At 38.8% G+C, this 24666-nt stretch overlaps 1 protein-coding gene across 5 annotated transcripts in view; it reads right to left on the bottom strand.

The window, feature by feature from the left end:
* Nucleotides 1–1106: 1106 nt before the first annotated feature.
* HERC4 (HECT and RLD domain containing E3 ubiquitin protein ligase 4) overlaps nucleotides 1107–24666 on the bottom strand; it is a 175586-nt gene continuing 152026 nt past the window's right edge. For 3 of the 5 annotated variants that reach the window (XM_011994077.1, XM_011994076.1, XM_011994079.1), the window contains 6 exons: nucleotides 20069–20235; nucleotides 18674–18740; nucleotides 15261–15343; nucleotides 11685–11868; nucleotides 4263–4365; nucleotides 1107–2344 (listed from right to left, as the gene is read on the bottom strand). In XM_011994077.1, the coding sequence (XP_011849467.1) occupies nucleotides 2136–2344; nucleotides 4263–4365; nucleotides 11685–11868; nucleotides 15261–15343; nucleotides 18674–18740; nucleotides 20069–20235 (813 nt within the window). In that variant the 3' untranslated portion in view covers nucleotides 1107–2135. The remainder of the gene's footprint in view (nucleotides 2345–4262; nucleotides 4366–11684; nucleotides 11869–15260; nucleotides 15344–18673; nucleotides 18741–20068; nucleotides 20236–24666) is intronic. The other 2 variants (XM_011994075.1, XM_011994078.1) reach the window with 2 other exon arrangements.

Below are 24666 nucleotides of genomic sequence, written 5' to 3' on the forward strand. Positions count from 1 at the left end.
ATCTGCCCGCCTCAAGTCTTCCAAGTGCTGGGATTACAGGTGTGAGCCACCACGCCCAGCCTGCATTCTGGTTTTTATTTCCTTTTAATTGAAAGGAATGTCTTGGTTCTGCTGTCGTCTTAATCATCCTGAACAATGGCTACTAGCTTGAATGACTTAAGACAGGAGAGCTACAAACACACTATATATTTGTACCTTACAAATAGATGTGTGGAGGCCAAATACTTCAGTATTTAGCCAACTCAATAATCAAAGTCCCTACAATTTAGCAAATGATCTGCAGCTTTGCTGCTCTTATCTACAAAGCTCGGGACTTTCCTTGTTTTTTAAAAGTAAATGGCAATTTCAGAAATCTTCAATGGTATTTTAACTTTCCACCATGAATCTCCTTGCTGTTAATTAATACACTGTATCATAGTCTAGAGTAACAGGGAGGAAGTGTCCCCAAATTAAGCTTTGTACAATGTGCTGCCGGATGAGATGCTATTCTCTTGTTACAGTATTTGTTCATGGAACTATTAATCCAAAGTGCCTGCTATTTCACAGATCAGCTTCATAATATACAAAGGTTACTACTATTGAGAAACAGCATCTGACATGTAACCTCAAGGAGTGGATGAACAGGGAATATGGTATAATATCAGGTACGTGGAGACATTCTCATGGGGAAGAATGCCACTACTTTGAGGAAAAGTACCTTAGGTGAGAACATTGTTTTAGTGCTTCTATCTATAGAAGAGTTCTATGGTTCGCCAATAGTTTCTTAAGTTGACCTACTGAAAAGTACAAGTCCACAACCCCTCATCCAACCCCTTGGGCTTATTTGCATTTTGGAATTACGAATTTTAAAGAATTTTTTAAAGCACCCAACAGGGGTCATAGTCTTATTTAGTGAATACCATAAATAGCTTCAACAATTCAGATCAGGTTTTTCTGCAAAGTGAGAGATGACAATATTTTCAGTTTTTTTAGATTTTAGAATTACAGGTTAAGAGACTGCGGACCTCTATAAATTCGTATGGGAATACAAAGCAATCTGAAATTTAAGAGACCTTCCCTGAGCCATCCCTCTTTTTGAAAAATTTTGACTCTTATATGAGAACCACTGAAAGTTTAAATATTAAAACAATAAATCTTTATTAAACAGTTTTCACGGCATTTTAAAATAAATTTAAAAAATAAATATTTGCATTCTAGCAGAAAGTCACAGGTATTGCATCAACTCACTTTTACAATTTAATGGCATGAGATAACTAAGCATCAGCACCATAAAACCGTTAAGATTTGTTTCTTAAATTCAAGGAAATAGCTCTAAAGCCCTGCAGCATCAATACTTTTGAAAGCTATAACCCAGTGATTGGTGCTCATAGTAGCCAATGTTTCTTTCTATTACTGGCAATTGTGGAGACAGAGTTCTTCCAGTACTAAATATTAATAAGTTCTCTGATCAACAATCCCCCATCTATCAGCATGTCATGTCAGGATTCACAAAAGAGAAAAGAACTGCAGGTTATGTAGTATATTCCCTATTTGTGATTTAGGTTTGCACAAAGACATTCTAGCAAAAAAAAGATCATGTTTCCACCATGCTACCCTTTTTTTCTTTTTATAGAGTTTCAGAGTAAGATTTAAATCATAATTTTTAACCTCTAAAAGTCTGCTCAAGTTCAATTACAACCATAGAAACTGTACTGGTATCAGAACATAACTATTTTATTACAAAACTTAACATTATTTACAAAATGAAAAAATAATGAAATGACTATTGCAGGCCAAAGTTAAAGGTTTTTCACTCAATGATTGAGGAAAAATTAAGCAATATTTCCATGCACTCACACCAGATCATTTCTGAAATATGCAAACTCTTAAAACTCATGTTAGTAGAACTTTAATGTATTCATAATACTTGTTATGTTTATTGGAAGATGGTCAAAAAAATCCATGGTTCTGTACAATAATATTAACAGTTTGTTCATTTTCCTTTAATGTTTTGACTTCCATGAACACTCGTAGATTGAACATTCTGCAAGTAAGAATTATAATAGTACCTCTGTCACCTTGCTGAATTCATCACCACAAGAAAAACACAAATAGTTTAATGCTTTTGCACTAAACTGAATAGTTGAACTCCAAAGTTATATTAAACTGAAGCCTTCATTGTGATCAATAGCTTGGATCAGTTTAGAGCGTAGAGTTTCTTTATCTGTATATTTTGGAAGATCCAGAAGATTAAAACAAGTATGGGAAACTGGGAGATATTCCTCACCACCTCCTGTTGACTGGATGACTAGTTTCAGACTCTTCATACCAAGAATAGGAATGCGATCACTACCTGTCAAAAATACTGCCAAGAAAGAAACCATTCAGTCAACCACTTCAAAACAAAAAGTAGCAAGTCATATTTTGTACAGTCACTACAGCAGAGCTTCACATTAACATCTGCTCTAATGTGTTAACTTACTCCCTAATTTGTGGAAGATAAGTTTTTTGAGACACATTCTAATTGCTCATTCACAATATTTTTTCTTTAAAAGTATAATCTTAATACTGGCACAAAGGAAGTGCTTAATACATGTTTGATAAGTAACTATTGTCATTGCCAAAACATTTTGAGAGCCCTTTTTTGGAAAAAGCCATTTAGAACTAGTTGACAAACCAAATAAAAATGCAGTTTTGATTATGATTTCTTTTTCTATTTGCTTCACTTTTTTTTTTTTTTTTTAAATCAGAAATTTATAATGGGCAGCCAAAATTCAAATCATTCTTTTTTTTTTTTTTTTGAGACGAGCCTTGCTCAGTTGCCTAGGCTGGAGTGCAGCCTCGACCGCCTGGGCTCGAGCAATCCTCTCACCTCGGCTTCTGGAGTAGCTGGGAGCATAGGCGCGTGTCACCAAGCCCAGGGCTAATTTTTTAGAGATGAGGTTTTGCCATGTTGCCCAGGCTCAAAACACTCTTAAAGAGTAATGATTTCTCATCCTTATGACATGCAGAAGAATTTGACCAAGATTCTCGGAGAGATTGCTAAAACAGTCTTGGCAACAGCAGGAGTATCAAAGGAAATGTCACTGATTTGGACACATAAATTCTGACAACTTTAAAAATAAGCCAAATTTCAATTAGAATACAGACTTTAACAGAAGAAAGATACTCAGGCATCAGTTATAAATGAGGGAACTAAAGCCTGAAAAAGCTTTATTTTATATAGAAATTGCCAAAGTTTTAGTCTTGAAGCAAAAAGAAAATGAAGACCAAACAGAGAAAAGAGCAATACAGTTGGCCCTCCATATCTGTGAATTGTGTATCCATGGATTCAACCAACTGCAAATGGAAAATATTTTCAAAAAATGGCTGCTTGTGACTGTACTGAGTATGTCAACTTTTTTTCTTCACACTGGTCCCTCAACAATACAGTATAACAACTATTTACATAGCATTTACTTTGTATGAGGTATTAATACAGGTATATTCATGTGTCAATGAGGAGGATATGTTCTGGGAAATGCATCATTAGGCGATTTCATTGTGTAAACATCATATATTTACACAACCTAGACAGTACAGTCTACTACACACCTAGGTTACGTGATACAGTCCTACTGCTCCCAGGCTACAAACCTGTACAGCATGGTACTGTACTGATTTCTGTAGGTAACTGTAACATAACAGTAGGTATGTGTGTATCTAAACACAGTAAAGGTACAGTAGGTTATTATAAGGTATTATAATCTTAAGGGACCACTATCATATATGTGGTCTCTCGTTCACTGAAAAGTCATTATGTGGCACATGACTAATATAGAGATGACTGAAAGTATAAGGATGTGCGCATAGGTTATATGCAAATACGATGCCAATTTATACAAGAAACTTGAGCGCATATTGGATTTGGGTATCCTTGGCAGGGAGGTCTTGGAACCAATCCCCCAATGTATGCCAAAGGATGACTATACTCCAGAGATCTTTTTAGAAATCTAAAAGGAGTTCTGCAATCCTAGTTTATTGTAACCAGTTTATTGTAACTGTAACATAGCTATAGTTTGCTTTCATTTCCAAGTTAGCTTCTGTTTTACTTCATAGAATGAATCAATGCTATTTTGGAGGCAAACTGAATTTAGCCTTTGAAATAAGAAAATACATGTACTGAAGAGTGCAGATCAGTTCTTTTTCAAAAAAATTACTTGAAGATTAAAAACAGGACTTTGGAATAATACTATAATTAGATTCCAGACTCATAAAGTACACAACTAATTAGAAATACTTACACAGAAACTGCTTCTTCTTTTCCAACGGTAATTCGTGAAATACTTCCCAAAAAATTTTTATCGTAGGATGTTCTGCCCAATATTCCCCTTTGTATTCTGTATTCTAAAAACAACATAATCTTTTATTAGTATGAAGGGACACACTGGCTAATATATTAGCACATAAAGCTAACATGGTCCAGGAGTTTGAAACTCGTGCAATTCAGTGGATTGCCCACTGTTTCCTGGACATTTACAATTTGAAGTTATTAGTTCCAGGTGAAAAAGAAATACGTAAGAATCACCAGAAATCTTTCCCAGCACTTCAAATAACATGATAGGATCATACTATCATCTTCAAAAGTAAAATAAAGAGAAACTAGAATTACTAAAATAATGTTGTAGGACCATTGAAAGTTTGACATGGAATTATCTGTGATAATCAGAAAATTTCCTTTTTCTGTATTCATGAACAGAAGTCAAACATTAAAATTTATCTCTCCTTTTAAAAATATGGTACTAAGCGACACTAAAAATTTTCTGAGGTAGTTTACAAGATGGCCACCAGTGAGCACTGCCTCCTGGTATTCATGCCCGTGTGTAATAAGGACATTGTGAATATAAGGAACGTATGACTTCTGAGGCTAAATCATAAAAAAAACCTCTATGGCTGGGCACGGTGGCTCACTCCTGTAATCCCAGCACTTTGGGAGGTGGAGGCGGGCGGATCACAAGGTCAGGAGATCGAGACCATCCTGGCTAACACAGTGAAATCCCGTCTCTACTAAAAATACAAAAAAAAGTTAGCCAGACGTGGTAGTCTGCGCCTGTTGTGCCAGCTGCTGGGGAGGCTGAGGCGGAACAATAGCGTGAACCCGGGAGGCAGAGCTTGCAGTGAGCCGAGATCGCACCACTGCACTCCAGCCTGGGTGACAGAGCAAGACTCCGTCTCAAACAAACAAAAACGAAACAAACAAACAAAAACCTCTATGGCTTCAGCCCTTCTTCTGGATCACTCACTCTGGGGGGAACCAGTTGTCATTTTATGAGGGTATTCAAACATCCCTATATGAAGAGAAGTACTCATGGTACTATACTGAGGTCCCTACCAACAGTCAGGTGAGTAAGCCACCTTGGAAGTGAATCTCTATCCTTAACCATGCTTTTAGACGACTATAGCGCCAGCCAATATTCTGACTGCAACTTCATGAGGGAACCTTGAGCCCAAACTACTCAGCTAAGCCACTCCTGAATTCCTGACCCACAGAAACTATAAAACAACAAAGTTTCATTGTTATTTTGAAGCCAATAAGTTTTGAGGTAATTTGAAGCCAGTAAGTTTTGGGGTAATATATCTCCCCTTTCAAAAACATTAGTACTGGCCAGGCGTGGTGGCTCATGCCTGTAATCCCAGCACTTTGGGAGGCCGAGGCAGGTGGATCACTTGAGGTCAGGAGCTCCAGACCAGCCTGGCCAACATGGTGAAACCCCATCTCTACTAAAAATACAAAAATTAGCTGGGCGTGGTGGCACATGCCTGTAATCCCAGCTACGTGGGGGAGGCTGAGGCAGGAGAATTGCTTGAACCCAGGAGGCAGAGGTTGTAGTGAGCCGAGACTGCGCCACTGCACTCCAGCCTGGTCAACAAGAGCGAAATTCCATCCCTGCTGTCCCCCACCCAAAAAAAAATTAGTACTAAGAGAGAAGGTGGTAGGAAGCAGAGAGGAAATAGTTTATATTGTGAACTGTTCTTATCCAGCCACAATTGGCCTTAACTTTCAGTTCTTCAGATGCATCAGGTCCTTTGGACGTACTGTTTCCTCAGCCTACACCACTCAGACACATCCTTTCTTCTTTGGTCATCAGGCTAATTTATACCCTTTTAGGGCTCAGATTAAATGCCATCTAATTCATTCATTGATTCATCCAACAAATATGAGTTTTAGTCAATGTTTTTGGCCCTGGGAAAACCTCAGTGAACAGAATCCTCACTTAGCCTTGCGGAGCTTACTATCTAGTGAGAGGCGTTCCCAGATTCATCTAGCCTAGATTAGATTCCTCCTTATGTACCACTCACTAAATTCTTTTTCATTGTATTCATCAAAACTGTGTATAAAGCATTTAATTTCTAGCTCCCTTATTAGGGCAAAGACCATGTCTCTATCTTATTTCTTGCCCCCTCCTCAATCTCTTGCATAGTTTCAGTTGCACATTATCAGGCATACAGTACAGACTCAATAAATACTTGCTACTGGGCCTCTTGAATTTTGGACTCTCCTTATTTGTAGCCATGATTTATCTTAATCACTGAACTCTCAATAATTCAGATCTGCAAAATATTTGCTGTTAATTGCAAGCAAGTTTGAAGAAAACGGCTTTAATTCTAGCACTCAATTTATTAAACTGTGAGCATGTTAGTGGGGAAGGAAAAGAGGATGGCTAAAATTTTTTTTTTTTCCTTTTAAATCTCTAAATGGTTTGGTAAAAATGTGCACACATGTCCTGGTCAAGAAAGAACATTTAAAGCTCCAAATCATAATCACTAAAATTGTAATGAATCAGATATACGACAGAAGAAATCAAAGTGTTATAAGTATAAATACACTATAATATATATACATATATTTGAGATGGAGTCTTGCTCTGTCACCAGGCTGGAGTACAGTGGTGCAATCTTGGCTTACTGCAACCTCTCCCTCCCAGGTTCAAGCGATTCTCTTGCCTCAGCCTCCTGAGTAGCTGGGATTACAGGTACGCACCACCACACCCAGCTAATTTTCATATTTTTAGTAGAGACGGGGGTTTCACTATGTTGGCCAGGATAGTCTCGATCTTTTGACCTCATGATCCGCCTGCCTCGGCTTCCCAAAGTGCTGGGATTACAGGCGTGAGCCACCGCGCCTAGCCGCTACAATATACTTTTTAAGATGTCCTGTTTTAACTGAATGAACACTTACATCAATTATCACTTCAGGCAAGGTTTCAAGTACTTACTGAGTGCTCTCCTAGGTGCTGGGAATACAGCAGCGAACAAAGAGGCAAAAATTCTGCTCTCACGGTACTTACATTGTGGTCGGGGGAAGGAGCAACCTAAGTAAAATTATGTCAGATCCAAAGAAGCAAAATAAAACAGCGAGGGGAGACAGGATACATGTGCAGGAGAGGGGTTTGCAATTTTAGATCAGTTATCCAGGGAAGGTCTCTGATAAGGTACAAACACGTAAAGGAAGCGAGAGCAAGAATCTTTTGGGATTATCAGGGGAAGAGAATTCCAGGCACATGGAAAAGGAAACAGAAACGCCCTAAGACTGGAACATGTCTGGAGGGTTCTAGGCTCAGCAAGGAGGTTAATAAGGCTGAGGCAGAGTGAGAGGAACGACGACAGGAGATGAAGCAAGGAGGGACAAATTGTGTAGGATCTAAAGGGTGACGAGAAGCTGTCGTATCATTTTCATTTTAAGGTGATTAGAGGTGGAGTCCATTTCCACTGGAGGACCCCTCAAAGTTAGTATCTACAGGCTTCTTCTCTTGAGCAGATCAATTTACTACCACCCAGGAACCTTCAGTCTTCTTCCTGAAGGATTTACACCCAGTTACCAGCTGTGTGGCATCCTCAGTTTTACCTGGTTTCCCAAATTGTAAAGCCTCTCTCCCAAGCTGTCTTTTGCTGGGTAGAAAGGGGGACATGAATGGTCCAATTATTCTTTAAAATGACTTTAAAGTAATTTTGTTGCCCTTAGTCCAACCCTCATCCCTGCTATTAAGGGTAACATGGTATACCAATTCTTGAGCCTTTCAGATTCTAGGATATACAATGAGTTGCCTCAGGCCACGCGGACCATGATGTCAGGAGTTCGAGACCAGCCTGGCCAATATGGTGACACCCTGTCTCTACTAAAAAAATAAAAAAATCAGCTGGGCATAGTGGCATGCCTGTAGTTCCATACTTGGGAAGCTGAGGCAGAAGAATCGCTTGAACTTGGGAGGCGGATGTTTCAGTGAGCCAAGATCGCACCACTGCACTCCAGCCTGGGTGACAGAGCGAGACTCCATCTCAAAAAAACTACAACAAAAAAGAGTTGCCTCCTGACAATCCTGTCCCTCTGGAGGCTTAGAATTCAGTTTTCCTCTGCTCTAAGTCACTCATCAATTTATCTCCTTACTTTCTGTCTTCCAAAACTATTTCTTCTCTTGTTCATTGCATTTTTATTTTTTAGTCTTTGGTGTGTATATTACCATTTTTATTCCATTTCTGTCATTCTAGTGAGATTTTTGGGAGGGAGCAGACATGTTTATTCCATAATGTTTAATTAGAAGTCCTAATTATTCTTAAAATCTTATTCCTTAAATGACTACACAATAAAACTGGCTATATACTGGTGTGTATATAGTTCTATAAGTTCTAAGCACATATGCAGATTTGTGTAACCACTGCCACAATTAGGATACTGAACAGTCCCATCACTGTTATGCTTAGATGTCTCTTGTGCTACCTCCTCTGAAGTCAGACCCTCCCACTCAACCCCTAGTCTCTGTTCACTATAATTTTTTATCTTTTCAAGAATGTCACATAAATGGAACCATACAGTATGCAACCATTTGAAATTGGCTTCTTTCACTCAGCATAAACCCTCAGATTCATCCAGTTGTTGCATGTATCAACAGTGCTTTTTTTTTCTTTTTTGAGACAGGGTCTTGCTTTGTTGCCTACGTCAGAGTACAGTGAGGGCTCACTGCAGCCTCTACCTCCCGGGCTCAAGGGATCCTCCCACCTCAGCCTCCAGAGTAGCTGGGACTATGGGTGCACGCCACCATAAAGGGCCAATTTTTGTATTTTTTGTAGAGAGGGGGTTTCATCATGTTGTCCAGGCTGGTCTCGAACCCCTGGGCTCAAGAGATCTGCCAACCTCAGCCTCCCAAAGTGCCAGGACTAAAGGTGTGAGACACCACGCCCAGCTGTGCATTTCTTTTTAACACTTAGTAGTTATTCTGCTGAATAGGTACACTGTAGTAGGTTCACCCATTCACCCACTGAAGGACATCTAGGTTGTTTCCAGTTTTTTACTCATTTGCAAATTTAAAAAAAAAAAGTATTTAAAAGTTAAGGTAAAACACACATACCATAAAGTTTACATCTTAACCATTTTAAGTGTACACTTCAGTAGCATTAACTACATTCACAAAGTTGTACCACCATCCATCTCCAGAATTCTTTTCATCTAGTAAAACTGAAACTCTGTCCCCTTTGTTTACAGATTTTTGTGTGAATATAATTTAATACCTGGGAGTAGGACTGCTAGGTCATATAGCAAATGTATGTTTAACTTTATAAGAAACCGCCACTGTTTCCAAAGTGACTGTACCATTTTGTATCCCCATGGCAATGTACAAATGTTCATGCTTTGCGCCTATTAAGATGACTGACATAAAAAGTAGGTAAGTGCTAGCTCTACTTTTTTATGTTAGTCATCTTATTAGGTATACAGTATCTAATTATAAATGTACAAATCAGAGGATGGTACATTATAAAGATAGAAAATCAGCAGATTAACTTCGTATATATCTTCCTCAAAGCTGATCTAACCTTGCACTTTCTGTCACTCTGCCTCCTGGGTTCAGGTGATTCCTGTGTCTCAGCCTCCCAAGTAGCTGGTATTACAGGAGTGCGCCACCACACCTGGCTAATTTTTGTATTTTTAGTAGAGATGGGGTTTCACCATGTTGGCCAGGCTGGTCTCCAACTCCTGGCCTCAAGGGATCTGCCTGCCTCAGCATCCCAAATTGCTGGGATTACAGGTGTGAGACACCATGCCTAGCTTAACTTAGCACTTTCTCTTTTTTTTTGAGATGGAGTCTTGCTCTGTTGACTGGGCTGGGGTGCAATGGCACGATCCTGGCTCACTGCAACCTCTGCTTCCCGGGTTCAAGCGATTCTCCTGCCTCAGCCTCCCGAGTAGTTGGGACTACAGGCGTGCAAGACTATGCCCAAATTTTTGTATATTTAGTAGAGATGGGGTTTCACTATGTTGGTTGGCCAGGATGGTCTTGATCTCTTGACCTCATGATCTGCCCACCTCGGTCTCCCAAAGTGCTGGCATTACAGGCATGAGCCACTGCACCCGGGTAGCACTTTCTATTAAATGTTTATCAGAATCAATATTTGATAATTACTCTGCTAAAAAATGTAACACTGAGACTAATCAGAAAAAAAGGAAACAAAGATTTTTAAGCATCATAACTGCATTTCATAATGGTTTTCCTAGAACTGAGGCAGAACGAAAACCCATTCACTTTTGGCTAGGGCTTTTTGTTTTTTCGGAGAGTGCAGTGGCGTGATCTTGGCTCACTGCAACCTCTGCCTCCCAGGTTGAAGCAATTCTCCTGCCTCAGCCTCCCAAGTAGCTGGGATTACTACACCCGGCTAATTTTTGTATTTTTAGTAGAGACAGGGTTTCAACACGCTGGCAAGGCTGGCCTGGAACTCCTGATCTCAGGTGATCCACCTGCCTCAGTCTCCCAACGTGTTGGAATTACAGGTGTGAGCCACCATGCCCGGCTTGGTTAGGGCTTCTACCCAGCTGTGTCACAGATGACATTTTTCTTTTCTTGAGACAGACAGGCTCCTGCTCTGTCATCCAGGCTCCTGCTCTGTCATCCAGGCTCGAGTGCAGTGGTATAATCATGGCACACTGCAGCCTCAACCACCCGGGATCAAGAGATTCTCCCACCCCAGCCTCCCACAGGTAGGACCACAGGTGTTTGCTACCACATCTGGACAATTTTAAAAATTATTTTTATCTATTTTTATTTACTTAACTTTTTTTTTTTTTTTTTTTTTTTGAGACAGAGCCTTGCTCTGTTGCCCAGGCTGGAGTACGGTGGCACAATCTCAGTTCACTGCAACCTCCGCCTGCCTCAGCCTCCTGAGTAGCTGGGATTACAGGCACATGCCACCATGCCCAGCTAATTTTTGTATTTTTAGTAGAGACAGGGTTTCACCATGTAGGCCAGGTGGGTCTTGAACTCCTGACCTCAGGTGATCCACCCACTTTGGCCTCCCAAAGTCCTGGGGTTACTGATGTAAGCCACCGCGCCTGGCCTAAGTTATTTTTAGAGATGAAGTCTCGCTATGTTCCCCAGGCTGCTGTTGAACTCCTGGCCTCAAGTGATCCTCCCGCCTACGCGCCCCAAAGTGCTGGGATTATAGGTGAGAGCCACTGTGCCTGGCCAGATGAGTTTTCTATATCAATACCACCAATTATAGTAGTGTCTAATTCATACACAGTTCAAAAATCCATTCATTGTGGGCCAAGAAGGGTAGAGTGCTTTCCTGTAAAATGGTAGTAATAAAGTGTATAAAACAAAAAATAATACATAAAAAGGCAAGACTTCCACATATGAGCCTTTCCATTTAAACAATATCAGAGATTAGTTTTCCCCTACCTTTTCCAGTTCCTTCCAATCATAATTTGTATTTCCAATGACCATTGCTTGTAGTTCATTAGGCTGAAAGAGCAGAAGGACTTTTCCTCCACAGACCTTATGAAAGCCCGCATGAAAAGCATCAAATAAGGAAGCCACTGATTTATTGAATATGTAATCCACATAAGCATCAACAAACTCTTGTCTAGAAATGAAAAAGCACACATGTACAGATTATAAAAATCATTTATGAAGAATCCATAATGTAGTCATTAAAACTTCAAGTGCTCCTACAATTTCTGCTACATATATACGAAACTGAGAATGTATGAGTAGGGTTCAAACAGGACAAAACCAAAGTCATTATGAAAAAAGCTATTATTCTTTCCATATAAAAATCAGCTATATCCATGAGGCATTCAGTTATTCTTAGGCTATTCCTATTGGAAAAAATGTCATTTCCTAATGGGCAGAATAATATGAATGGCTATGAAAATAATTTTAAAATATTTACAAGTTATTGAGAATTTATATATACCAAGTCACATGCATCCCTAAAAGGAATGATCTGTTACAAACAATAGGTGACGAAAAAATAAGAGCTTTGGGATTCAGATCATTTGACAAACTATAGCCTTCTTTTCCTTGGGTTCCAAGGAATCTGAACAACATTTACTTTAACAAATGCCTGAGAGAGGATACTAAGCATTCTTTTCGGATAATCATTAAAGAGTACAAGTGTAGTTTCTTTTCAAATGTATATCTGAATACATACATAATCACTTCTGATTCTCTTCTACCTCTTATGATACAAAAGGAAACTGTAAAGAAAAAAAGGAAGCCCCTTTAACCCCTGAATTTGAACCACGATCTTATTCAATTTGTTTTGTTTTGCTAGCCACAACACTTTATGATGCTATCTGGTCAAACAAATAATGAGAATGGGTACTAGAAGATTTCACTATTTTATATCTTCATCTTCCAAGTAATAAAGGATGATTCTGCAATAGGAATAATGGTAAACCGCCTTTCAAAACCAAATTTTCTTTCAAAACGAGGATATCTAGGACCTAAAATTTTTTCACATCATTTTAAAAACAGCTTTATTTTTATCAAAGTAAGACATATCAAGAGTTTAAAACATCAAATAGTAACAATCCTAACAGCCAACATTTACTGAGCACTACATGTGCTAGGTCTTATTCTAAGTATCTTAAAATATTGTCTCATCTAGTCCTCAAAATCATCCCATGAAATAGGTACAATTTGTCATTCCATTTAACAGAGAAGGACACTAAGGCATTGAGACATCAACTAATTTATTTAAAGTTATAAAGCTTCTAAGTAGCAGAATTAGGATTATAATCCTTTGGACCAATTCCCTGGCAACAGCCATTATTAAACAATTGTAACAAAATAGAAGAGAATAAAGAAACTCTCTGTCCAACACTTCTCTGCCAGAAATTCCCACTATTCAAAGGCAACTATTTGTTAATTCTTTTTGCTATTCCTTCTGATATTTACATTCAAGCTTCTAACAACACAGTTCTATTGTTATTCCTTAAATTTCAATGTGGTGGTTTGGATTTATCTTTAATGTAATTGTCCCATTCACTTTCTACTCCCCTGCACATCTATCGTATTTATATAACAATTTTTGGTTCAATATTTGTTAACATTTCTATATTATTCACAGTTAAGTTGTATTCTATGGTTACCCTTTTTCCCTTAAAAAGAACTTCTATTTTCCTTAGTTTGCTAATTCATCCCCAACTTCTCCAAAAGAAATATCCATTTCCTCTAGATTCATTCAAAAATTAGGTACTATCAGTTGCATTTCTCTACTCGAGCCCTCCATCCTCTTGATCTAACCCAGGTTGTTAGCTTTCTAAATCGACACAGTTATTGATCCTTCAAAAAGAATCCTTGCTTGCGTGAATCTTGGTAGTTTGTTGTTGCTTTTTTAATCCTGTGTCTTCCTCCTTCTTGGTTTAATTCCTTGTTTTGGTAGATAGAACACATCCTCCAGTAATTTCCTGAGAAAAAGGCTTCAGAAGTAAATTCTCTGAGACTGTGCATGTATGAAAATGTTTTTAAACACTCACACACTTGATAATTTGGATACAAAATTCTAAGTTAAAAGTAATTTTTTCCTAAAATTTTGGTCTTCTAGCTTCCAGTGTTCTTTGATTCCAGTGTCTGATGTTACTAATTCTTAGGTCTGTGGGTTTTCTGGACAGTTTTAGGATCCCTTTGACTTTGAAAATTTTGAAATTTCATGTATCTTGTCATCTTGTCTTGGTATTGATCTTTTTTCCACTTCTCATGTTTTCAATCTTGAAAGGATGTCATTCATTTCTGGGAAGTTTATTTATTTTTTAAAAAATATCTTCTTTGACAGATTTCATTAATTCCATTTCTTTCAAATGAATTTTTTTTTCCATTTTTAATTGTATCTATCTGGATGTCACGCATCATTCTGAGGATACTGATTTCAGTTTCCTCTGACGTTTTGTCCTTCAACCTGCAGGGTTCCTGGTTTCTTGCCATTCTTTTTGACTGTTTCGGTCTTTCCTTAAATGTCTGTTGACCTTTGGCTATCGATTAACTTTTTTTTTTTTTTGAGATGGAGCCTTGCTCTGTCGCCCAGAATGGAGCACAGTGGCACGATCTCAGCTCACTGGGTTCAAGCAGTTCTTCTGCCTCAGCCTCCCAAGTAGCTGGACCTACAGGCACATGCCACCACGGCCAGCTAATTTTTTGTATTTTTAGTAGAGATGGGGTTTCACTGCATTAGCCAGGATGGTATCATTGTCGTGACCTCATGATCTGACCGCCTCAGCCTCCCAAACTGCTGTGATTGCAGGCGTGAGTCACTGTGCCCAGCTTATGGATTTACATTTTAAATGTTAGGCAGTTTCCCCAGAAAAGGATCTACCACTATACGGTACCAAGGAGGAGGCAGCGATAGACTTTCAGCACTTAATCTCCCTGTTTTCAGTTCAGCTCCTTGCCTGTGGCAGTCTCTAGGTGTCCTCAAATCCACAGTCCAATTTCTCCAGACGGTAAATTTCCAATTTCCTGCCCAGGCCGGAGAGGGGCAGTTGCCAGCTTCCTGGTGTGCTAAGGGAAACTAGTTTCTTTTGTTGTTGTTTTAAACCTAATGTTAGCATGGGAAACTAGTTTCTAACTGCTTCTTACAAGAGTTCTGTTTCTAGCATTTCCCCAAACACCACACATTTTCTAAAGGTATGTTTTGTTCTCAGCACCCAAACTTTCGTTTTGTGAAGTGATCCAGCTGGCTTCGTGGCTCCTCTTTTCCATCTCATGTTGCAGCTTTCTCTGGTTTGCTAAAGTTAGTTACTACTGTTTCCTGGCTTCCAAAAATGTTTGCTGCTGTCACTTCTCCCTTCTCTTTGTTTTGTTTAATGTCTTCAAGGGATTTCAGGAGGAAAAGGCAGATTATTTCCTCACTAACCACTCAAAATTAAAGTTTTATTGGAGTAAAAACTTAGCGTTGTGACACGTTTTCTACACACAGAAGAAAATGTCTACTGAATCTTATTATTCCCACTGTTGCTGCTAAAATTCACTTACCGATTTTGTTTGTTAACAGCTGTGTCTGCACCATTTAGAACCAGCTCTTTGACTTCTGTTGCACCAAAGTTTTCAACTGTGATCTATTAATTTAAATTTTTAAAAAAAGTCAATGTCAGACTCAAAACTTAGAGTATTCTAATAATCTATTATTATATCTACCTCTCATTTAATAATAAAAAAAACTACTAAATTTGAGATAAAATTCTGCTACCATATAGCTTATCTGAGAATTCTGCTTAAAGCCAGAACTAGAAATTTTGATCCTCTCTAGTTTGAAATCCTACCATGATTAATTACAAATTACGAAGTGTTTGGTAAGTTAATAAGGAAACTAAGCATTTGTTGTGCATAAAACTTTAGAATGGTTACTATAAAATATTAGGATGTTTTCCTTAGATAAGTGATAAAAATCCAAGTATGAGAATGCATTCAGCTTAGAAAACCACGCATTCTTCCCACATGACAACTGCTACTCCAGGGTTCCTCTACCACCCTTGTTGTAAACTTGATCACAGGCAGTTTTTCCAGTTATGTACTAATTTGGTTTATAAAAATAGTCAAGTATTTTGAAACCTTTTATTTCTTTTACTTCTCAAATTTTTCTAAAAATATTACCATGACCACTTCTGCATCTTTTCTTTTGCTATTCCTTCTTTTTGGAATATTATCCTCTTTTATGAAAACTTGCTATTTATAAAACACTATGATGGGAGTGGGATGTTAGATGAATATACTCCTGCTGTGAAGTTTACTATGTAGTAAAGGAAGAGAAATGTAACATATAAAGAACCAATTATAATAAAATAATGCATTTATAACAGACATATGAACAAAATGTTATCAGATCATAGAGGAATGCAAACGGAATTCTAAACTACAGGACGTGTGAAAGACCTTGAGGAAGAAATGCCATCTGAAAAGCACCTACAAGTATGGGTAGTATTTTGAAAGATTAAGAGAGTGAGATTTCAGACAGACAATATCGATTGAACAAAAAAATTAGATATCTACAATATCAAGTTTCTGAAAATGTACGGCAAGTGACTCTGAAAAAGAGGAAGGTAAGGTATATTGAAAAAAATACTGTGTGATATGACAAAACTTGGTATGAAGGGAGGGATACAATGAAAGGAAGAGAGCCAGGTTATAAATGTCTTTGACACCCATTCTAAAGCTATTATTCTACAAGCAATAAAAAGCCACTGAAAAATTTCTGAGAAAGAAATGGCAGTGGGAAGAAATGTTTGAATTACCATAGTTCTTTGAATACAGTAAGAGTTCATAAATTTGGTGACTGATAAATTAGAAATTAAACAGCTTGAAACTCAATTTTTTAGTCAACTGAGATGATGAATAAAAATTCAAGAAACTAACATGGGTATGAGTGAATCAAATGAAAAAGAGAACCAAAATTTCATAGAAAATAGCTTTTTAAAAAAATTTTATGGTCACCTTATTCTAAACAGGAACACACTTTGGAAAATGCTTTTTTGTTGTTGTCTGGATTTGCGGAGAGCAACTTTTTTTTTTTTTTTTGAGACGGAGTCTCACTCTGTCACCCAGACTGCAGTGCAATGGCGCGATCTCAGCTCACTGCAACCTCCGCCTCTCGGGTTTAAGCGATTCTCCTGCCTCAGCCTCCCGAGTAGCTGGGATTACAGGCACGTGCCATCACGCCTGGCTCATTTTTTCATTTTTAGTCGAGACAGGGTTTCACCATGTTGGCCAGGCTCGTCTCTAGCTCCTGACCTCAAGTGATCTGCCCGCCTCGGCCTCTCAAAGTGCTGGGATTACAGAGGTGAGCCACCGTGCCTGGCCAGAAAATAGTCTCAAGATTTTCTTGAAAAGAATATGAACATGCAATTTTTTCTGGGCAAATTTCATGACAGCAGAATATGGCATCTTTCGTCAGCTCTGACAAAACCATAAAGATAACTGTTGTGTATGTGGCAGGGTGGCAAACAAATATACAAATAAAAAATTTTTTAAATAAAAAGAGGCCGGGTGCTGTGGCTCACGCCTGTAATCCCAGCACTTTGGAAGGCCAACGGGGGCATATCACAAGGTCAAGAGATTGAGACCATCCTGGCCAACATGGTGAAATCCCATCTCTACTAAAAATACAAAAATTAGCTGGGCATGGTGGTGCACACCTGTAGTCCCAGTTACTCAGCAGGCTGAGGCAGGAGAATTGCTTGAACTTGGGAGGTGGAGGTTGCAATGAGCTGAGATCGTACCGCTGCATTTCAGGCTGGGCAGAGCAAGACTTTGTCTCAAAAAAAAAAAAAAAGAAAAAAGAAAAAGAAAAAGAAAAACTGAAGGTTTTACAATTTTTCCAAGAGTCTAATTTATAATATTCAAATTGTTCCCTTCTGGAGTGCCTTATCATAATCCTTACGAATTTTCTCTTATTTAATTGCCAACTAGTCTACTTCTGCCATATCCTCATCTATAAATGGCTTTGCCTGTGACTGGATCAGTTATTTAACATCCCTTTCAGCCAGGTGCAGTGGCTCACACCTGTAATCCCAGCACTTTGGGAGGCCAAGACGGGTGGATCACAAGGTCAGGAGTTCAAGACCAGCCTGGCCGAGGTGGTGAAACCCTGTCTGTACTAAAAACACAAAAATTAGCTGAGCGTGGTGGCGAGCACGTAATCCCAGTTACTCAGGAGGCTGAGGCAGGAGAATCGCTTGAACCTGGGGGAAAGGTTGCAGTGAGCCAAGATCGCGCCACTGTACTCCAGCCTGGGTGACACAGCAAGACTATGTCTCAAAAAACAAAAGACAAAAAACCACATCCCTTTCACTGCCTTAAGGAAATTGTGCATCTTTTACAAGATTTGCAATTTCATTTTCCAAATGATATTGCAATGCATTTGCATTTGTTTTATCTATGTCATCCAACAGTGAGTAAGACAAGATGGGCAGGGATGAATGTTAGTGTGAAATAGAAAGGAATGTACCAGTGGAAATTAATGTTTTTAAGTTTAGTAGTAATATTCTCACATTACAATAACCTTTTGCTTCTCTAAAGCATTTCTGTAATTGCAGACTCAAAAATGAACACTTGGGTAAAGAGGACATCTTGTATTTGTAAATATATTTAGCATAACGATAAAGTACACAGGTTTAAGTCACAGAGGCTGATATGTATACTGACTCCCAAGGTAATGATTGTTTTCAGTTTTCTTCATCTGTAAAACAGGGATAACCCTAACTTCACTGGATTGTTGAGGATTAAATGAAATGCATGTACTATGACTAGTTAGCACGTAGTAAATGCTCAATAAATGTTAGCTAAAGGATTTGTTAAGAATTCCATCCATCAAAATAAAGAAGAACCATAAGATATAGCTTACATAAAAGGGATGATGAATAATCAGGCTAACCTACGTCTTTGCATCTTACCGTAAAATTAAGACAAAATGTTTCCTCTATGTCATCTTCTGGATAATCCAGTAACTGTTGCATGCTTCTGCAAAATAATATACATGTTTCTGAGAGGAAAAACATTATTGGATATTTTGACTGTTTTACTTATGGATATATATATATATATATGTGTGTGTGTATATATACACACACACACACACACACACACACACACACACTTCTCATTCCCTCTTGGTAAAATCCTTTTGTCAATTTGTAATTTTATATATGTTGCAGAATAGTGACTACACAATGGCAAACTTATAAATGATGCTGAAGGAAAAAAATTAGTCAAAGGTTCTTATCACTTTTCTGAATACAAAGGCCATGTATTCACCTATTTTTAACATTTTTCCTTATTTTATTTTATTTTACCCAGGATGGAGTCTTCTCTGTTGCCCAGGCTGGAGTGCAGTGGCGCGATCTTGGCTCACTGCAACCTCCGCCCCCCAGGTTTTTAAGCAAGTCTCCTGCCTCAGCCTCCAGAGCAGCTAGGATTACAGGCGCCCACCACCATGCCCAGCTAATTTTTGTATTTTTAGTAGAGACCGGGTTTCACCATGTTGGCCGGGCCGGTCTTGAACTCCTGACCTCGTGATCTGCCCACCTCAGCCTCCCGAAGTGCTAGGATTACAGGCATAAGCCACCACACCTGGCCCATTTGTCCTTATTTATATAAAATCTTTAATCCATTTTATTTAATAAATAAAAATAAATTTCACATATTCAAACTAGGAATGAAGGTTATCAGAAGTAAAAGTCCAAATAAACCAATTAATCACTCTCAGAAAAAATTTACTTTCCTAAGGTGATGATCCGATATTTGCAAGGTATTGTCTAACAACTAAAAATTTAGTCTGTCTTTTTTTGTTGAGACGGAGGCTTGCTCTGCCACCCAGGCTGGAGTGCAATGGTACAATCTCAGCTCACTGCAACCTCTGTCTCCTGGGTTCAAGTGATTCTCCTGCCTCAGCTTCCTGAGTAGGCAGGACTACAGGCGTGGGCCACCACGCCTGGCTAATTTTTGTATTTTAGTAGAGATGGGGTTTCACCATGTTGGTCACGCTGGTCTAGAACTTCTGACCTCCACGCTGGTCTCAAACTCTTGACCTTAGGTGATCCACCTGCCCAGCCTCCCAAAGTGCTAGGATTACAGGTGTGAGCCACTGCGCCAGCCAAATTTCGTCTTTCAATAGAACATTTTGATCTGAGTAACATAATGGATTTTCCTTTATCAGAGAAGAGCATTTGTTTATTTCAGAAATTTAACAAGAACAAAATATATTTATTTATAGAAGGAAAGTTTTCTGCACATTCCCCACTTCTTACCTCCCAAACCCTACTACCTTTTGACTTTTTTTTCCAACTAACCTCCCAACATCAGGCATTAGTTCTTTCAAATCATCCAAGGATGGCTTCTTTTTCAGTAGTTTCTTATATAAAGCCAAAGGAAAATGGAGGTCCACAATAGTAAAATTATAAATTGCTAAGCCACAGATAACACCAATCAAATGGAACAAATCACTGTCTTCAAACGTCTAAAAATACAAGAAAAAGTAAAGACACGTCCTCCAAGTTAAAATATTAAATTTTCTATGATTACATAAATATGCTCATACTGTACAATTTTGAAGATAGAGAAAAAAGTAATACATAATAAAAGTTCATCCTCATTACTCTCTCCCTGGGATAACATCACTGTTAGTATTTTTGTACATTTCCATGTAGGGTATTTTCTCAGGCTTAAAAAAAAATATCTAGCTGAAATCGTACTATACATAGGACTTTACAACTGTTTTTTTCCAGACATATAAGCATATTCACGTCATTCGACATTAATAGGTGAAATAATTACTATAACTTTTTTTCTGATTTCAAAAGTAATACACATTCAAAATTTGGAAAACAAAGAAAAAACATAGAAAAGAAAATGAATAAACACCTGTAAACCAATCACTCAGGAATAATGACTAAAATTTTTTTGTATATTTCCACCTACAATAAGCTCAGAAAAATATTTCAATTTGTTTGTTTGTTTTTTGAGACAAGATCTCCCTCTGTTACCCAGGATGGAGTGCAGTGGTGCCATCTCTGCTCACTGCAAGGTACGCCTCCCGGGTTCAAATGATTCTCCTGCCTCAGCCTCCTGAGTAGCTGCGATTACAGGCAAGCACCACCACAGCCAGGCTAATTTTTGTATTTTTAGTAGAGATGGGGTTTCACCATATTGGTCAGGCTGGTCTCGAACACCCGACCTCAGGTGATCTGCTCACCTCAGCCTCCCAAAGTGCAAGGATTACAGGCATGAGTCACTGTGCCCGGCTAAAATATGACTTTTTAATGGCTGCATATTGTATCATAAAAGTACAATGAGTTGCTAAATTTAGCTGTTTTAGTCTAGTTGGATGTTTAGATAACTGAAACATACTTACACTACTGACACACTGAAAATGTTTATTTTTTTCCCTCATCTTTATAAAAGTAATATGTATTTACAGAAAATTGTGAGCATGACGGTTAAAGAATAAATGTTTTAAATAAGACCTGGGCTCCAGCCTGGTTTGGCAGTCTAGCCTCTGTGTTTTCAAAGAAGGTAAATATAGCATTTATCTCATATGGTTGTTGTGAGGATTACATGGGATGATACATGTTAAACACTTTTAGCACAGTTCTTGAAACACACACTAAAGGTTCAATAAATGTCAGTTATTCTACCTAGCTAGTAATATTAAAAATAAGATGGGCATCTTTTTGCCTATTTTGGTCCACAGTTTGAAATATTTCCCTAGGAGAAATTCTACTTCCTAAGGAAAAATCCGTTAAGTCAAAAGATAGTCAAGCATATTGCTAATCTGTTTTCCTCTACACCTGTTCCAGTTTGTTTGTTTGTTTATTTACTTATTTGAGACGGAGTTTCACTCTTGTTGCCCAGGCTAGAGTGCAATGACGCAATCTTGGCTCACAGCAACCTCCGCCTCCTGGGTTCAAGCGATTCTCCTGGCTCAGCCTCCCGAGTAGCTGGGATTACAGGCATGAGCCACCACGCCCGGCTAAATTTGTATTTTCAGTACAGACGGGGTTTCTCCATGTTGGTCAGATTGGTCTCGAACCCCCGACCTCAGGTGATCCGCCCATCTTGGCCTCTCAAAGTGCTGAGATTACAGGTGTGAGACACCATGCCCGGTTCCTGTTCCAGTCTAAACTGCCATTTGCAGTCCAGGAAAATGCTCCACTCTTCACATTTTCATCTGTATATATACTCCACGCACACACAAACGCATTTTTCTTTTGAGTTTAAAATGACAACTTGCTTTAGTACACATTTCTGACTATTTGTGATACTGAAAATCAGAGATATGTATGTACTCATGAAATATCTCCTCAGGTACTGGGCCCACTTATCTTTTGGGGGATAGTATTTTTCTTATGTATTTGTATTTGAATTCTTCTTATATTAGGAGTATTACTCTGTGTCATACTTGTTACATACGACCCGGCCTGTTACATGCTTTTCAATTTTATGTCTTCTGCTATGCATAAATTTAACAGTTTTCAGTGGTCAAATTAATCTTTCTCTGCTGTTATGTCTTAATTCTGCTTAAGTTTAGAAAGTTCTTAAATGGAGCAGACTGATTAATGTGCTAAATCTCTCTCCCTCCTAAAACCCTGTAAAAGAGAATACAGGAAGAAAAATGGTATAAGTCCAAAGGAAAAAAGAGAATAAGGGAGGTAAGAGCAATAAAGAAATGTTAATAACATTTCAAAATATGAAAAGTAGACAAATGGCTGGTAACTGAATTGGTAAAGCAGAAAAACTTGAAATAGTAACTTATAGCTAATTTGTGCTACAGGCTCAGGAATTGCAAGTAGCAATACTCGCAACATCAGAGGTAGCCCAGTTAGCTCAACGGGTAAACATAAAGACTCTAAAAGGCAGAGGTATTAGAGTGGGGTTAAAACTAGGATGCTTGGTGGAAAATCCTTTGCCTTTTTGGAGAGCCTGAACCAGAGGGTCTGGAATCTGAGACAGCTGATAGTCAGGGTACCCCACTGAAAATAAAGGGATCATATGAAGATCTATACTGTCAACAAGGAAAATTCTAGCTTCCCTTTCCAGGATCCAGAATACTACAAAAACACAGACATCCAGGGTTACAACCTTTCTTGAAAACCCAAAGGATAAAAAAACAATATATGCTGACATTTGAGGATTCTCCTTTGACAGGTCCCCACTTAGTCATTCTATGGATGGGGACTGTAGAGTGGGAATAACTTCGCCTTGTGGCTTGGATGCCAGCACGGCCACAGTAGAACAGAGTACCAGGTAGGTTCCTTAAGGTTTCTGACTCCAAGCCCTGGCTCTCAGACAGCATTTCTGGACCCAACTGGGACTGAGGGAAACTCTGCACTGAAGAGAAGAACACAAGCTCGGCTAGCTTCACCATCTGCTGACTGCAGAGTCCTAGGGCCTTAAGCAAACAAAGGCAGTAGCCGGGTAGTGGTTACCATGAGCCTCAGGTGAGACCCAGTGCTGTGCTGGCTTCAGGTCTGACCCAGTGCAGTCCCAGTGGTGGTGGCCACAAAGGTGCTGGTGCCACCCCTCCCCCAGCTCCAGAGAGATCAGCACAGAAAGACTCCTGTTTGGGAAAAAGTGAGGAAAGAGAACGAGAGTCTCTGCCTGATAATCCAGAGGATTCTTCTGAATCTTATCCAAGAGACACAGTGCTATTGGGCTTGGGGTGCCCCCTAATGCAGATACGGCTGCAGTGACCAAAAACTTAGATCACAACACCCAAGTCCCTCCAAATACCTAGAAAGCCTTCCTAAGAAGGATGAGTACAAATAAAACCAGACTGTAAAGACTACAATAAATACCTAACTCTTCAATGCCCAGACACCAGTGAACATCCACAAGCATCAAAACCACCCAGGAAAACATGACCTCACCAAACAAACTAAAGAAGGCACCAGTGATCAATCATGGAGAGACAGAGATATATGACCTTTCAGTCAGACAGAGAATTCAAAATAGCCGTTTTGAGGAAAAAGAAATTCAAGATAACACAGAGAAGGTATTCAGAATTCTATCAGATAAATTTAACAGAGAGTAAAATAAAAAGAATCAAGCAGAAATTCTAGAGTTGAAAAATGCAACCGACATACTGAAGAATAACGCATCAGTGGCTGTCAACTGTGGAACTGATCAAGAAAAAGAATCGATTAGTGAGCTTAAAGACAGGCTATTTTAAAGTACACAATCAGAGGAGACAAAAGAAAAAACAATTAAGAAAGAAGGAAGCACTCCTACAAGATCTAGAGAATCGCCTCAAAAGGGCAAATCTAAGAGTTATTGGCCTTAAAGAGGTAGAGGAAAAAATGGGATAGAAAGTTTGTTCAAAGGGATAATAACAGTGAACATCCCAAACCCAGGGAAAGGTATCAATATTCAAATACAAGAAGGTTACAGAATACAGAGCAAATTTAGCCCAAATAAGACTACTTCAAGATATTTAATAATCAAACTCCCAAAGGTCAAGGATAAAGAAAGGATCCTGAAAGCATCAAGAGAAAAGAAACAACAATGGAGCTCCAACACATCTAGCAGCAGACTTTTCAGTGGAAACCTTACAGGCCAGGAGAATGGCATGACATATTTAAAGTGCCGAAGTTAAAAACTTTTATCCTAGAATAGCATGTATATCCAGTGAAATTATCCGTCAAACATGAAGGACAAATAAAGATCTTCCCAGAAAAATAAAAGCTGAGGGATTTTATCAACATGAGACCTGTTCAAGAAGAAAAACTGGCCGGGCGCGGTGGCTCAAGCCTGTAATCCCAGCACTTTGGGAGGCCCAGGCGGGTGGATCACAAGGTCAGGAGATCGAGACCACCCTGGCTAACACAGTGAAACCCCGTCTCTACTAAAAATACAAAAAATTAGCGGGGCGTGGTGGTGGGCACCTGTAGTC

The sequence above is a fragment of the Mandrillus leucophaeus genome, unplaced genomic scaffold (genome assembly GCF_000951045.1).
Source record: "Mandrillus leucophaeus isolate KB7577 unplaced genomic scaffold, Mleu.le_1.0 Scaffold441, whole genome shotgun sequence".
NCBI classification, from domain to species: domain Eukaryota; kingdom Metazoa; phylum Chordata; class Mammalia; order Primates; family Cercopithecidae; genus Mandrillus; species Mandrillus leucophaeus.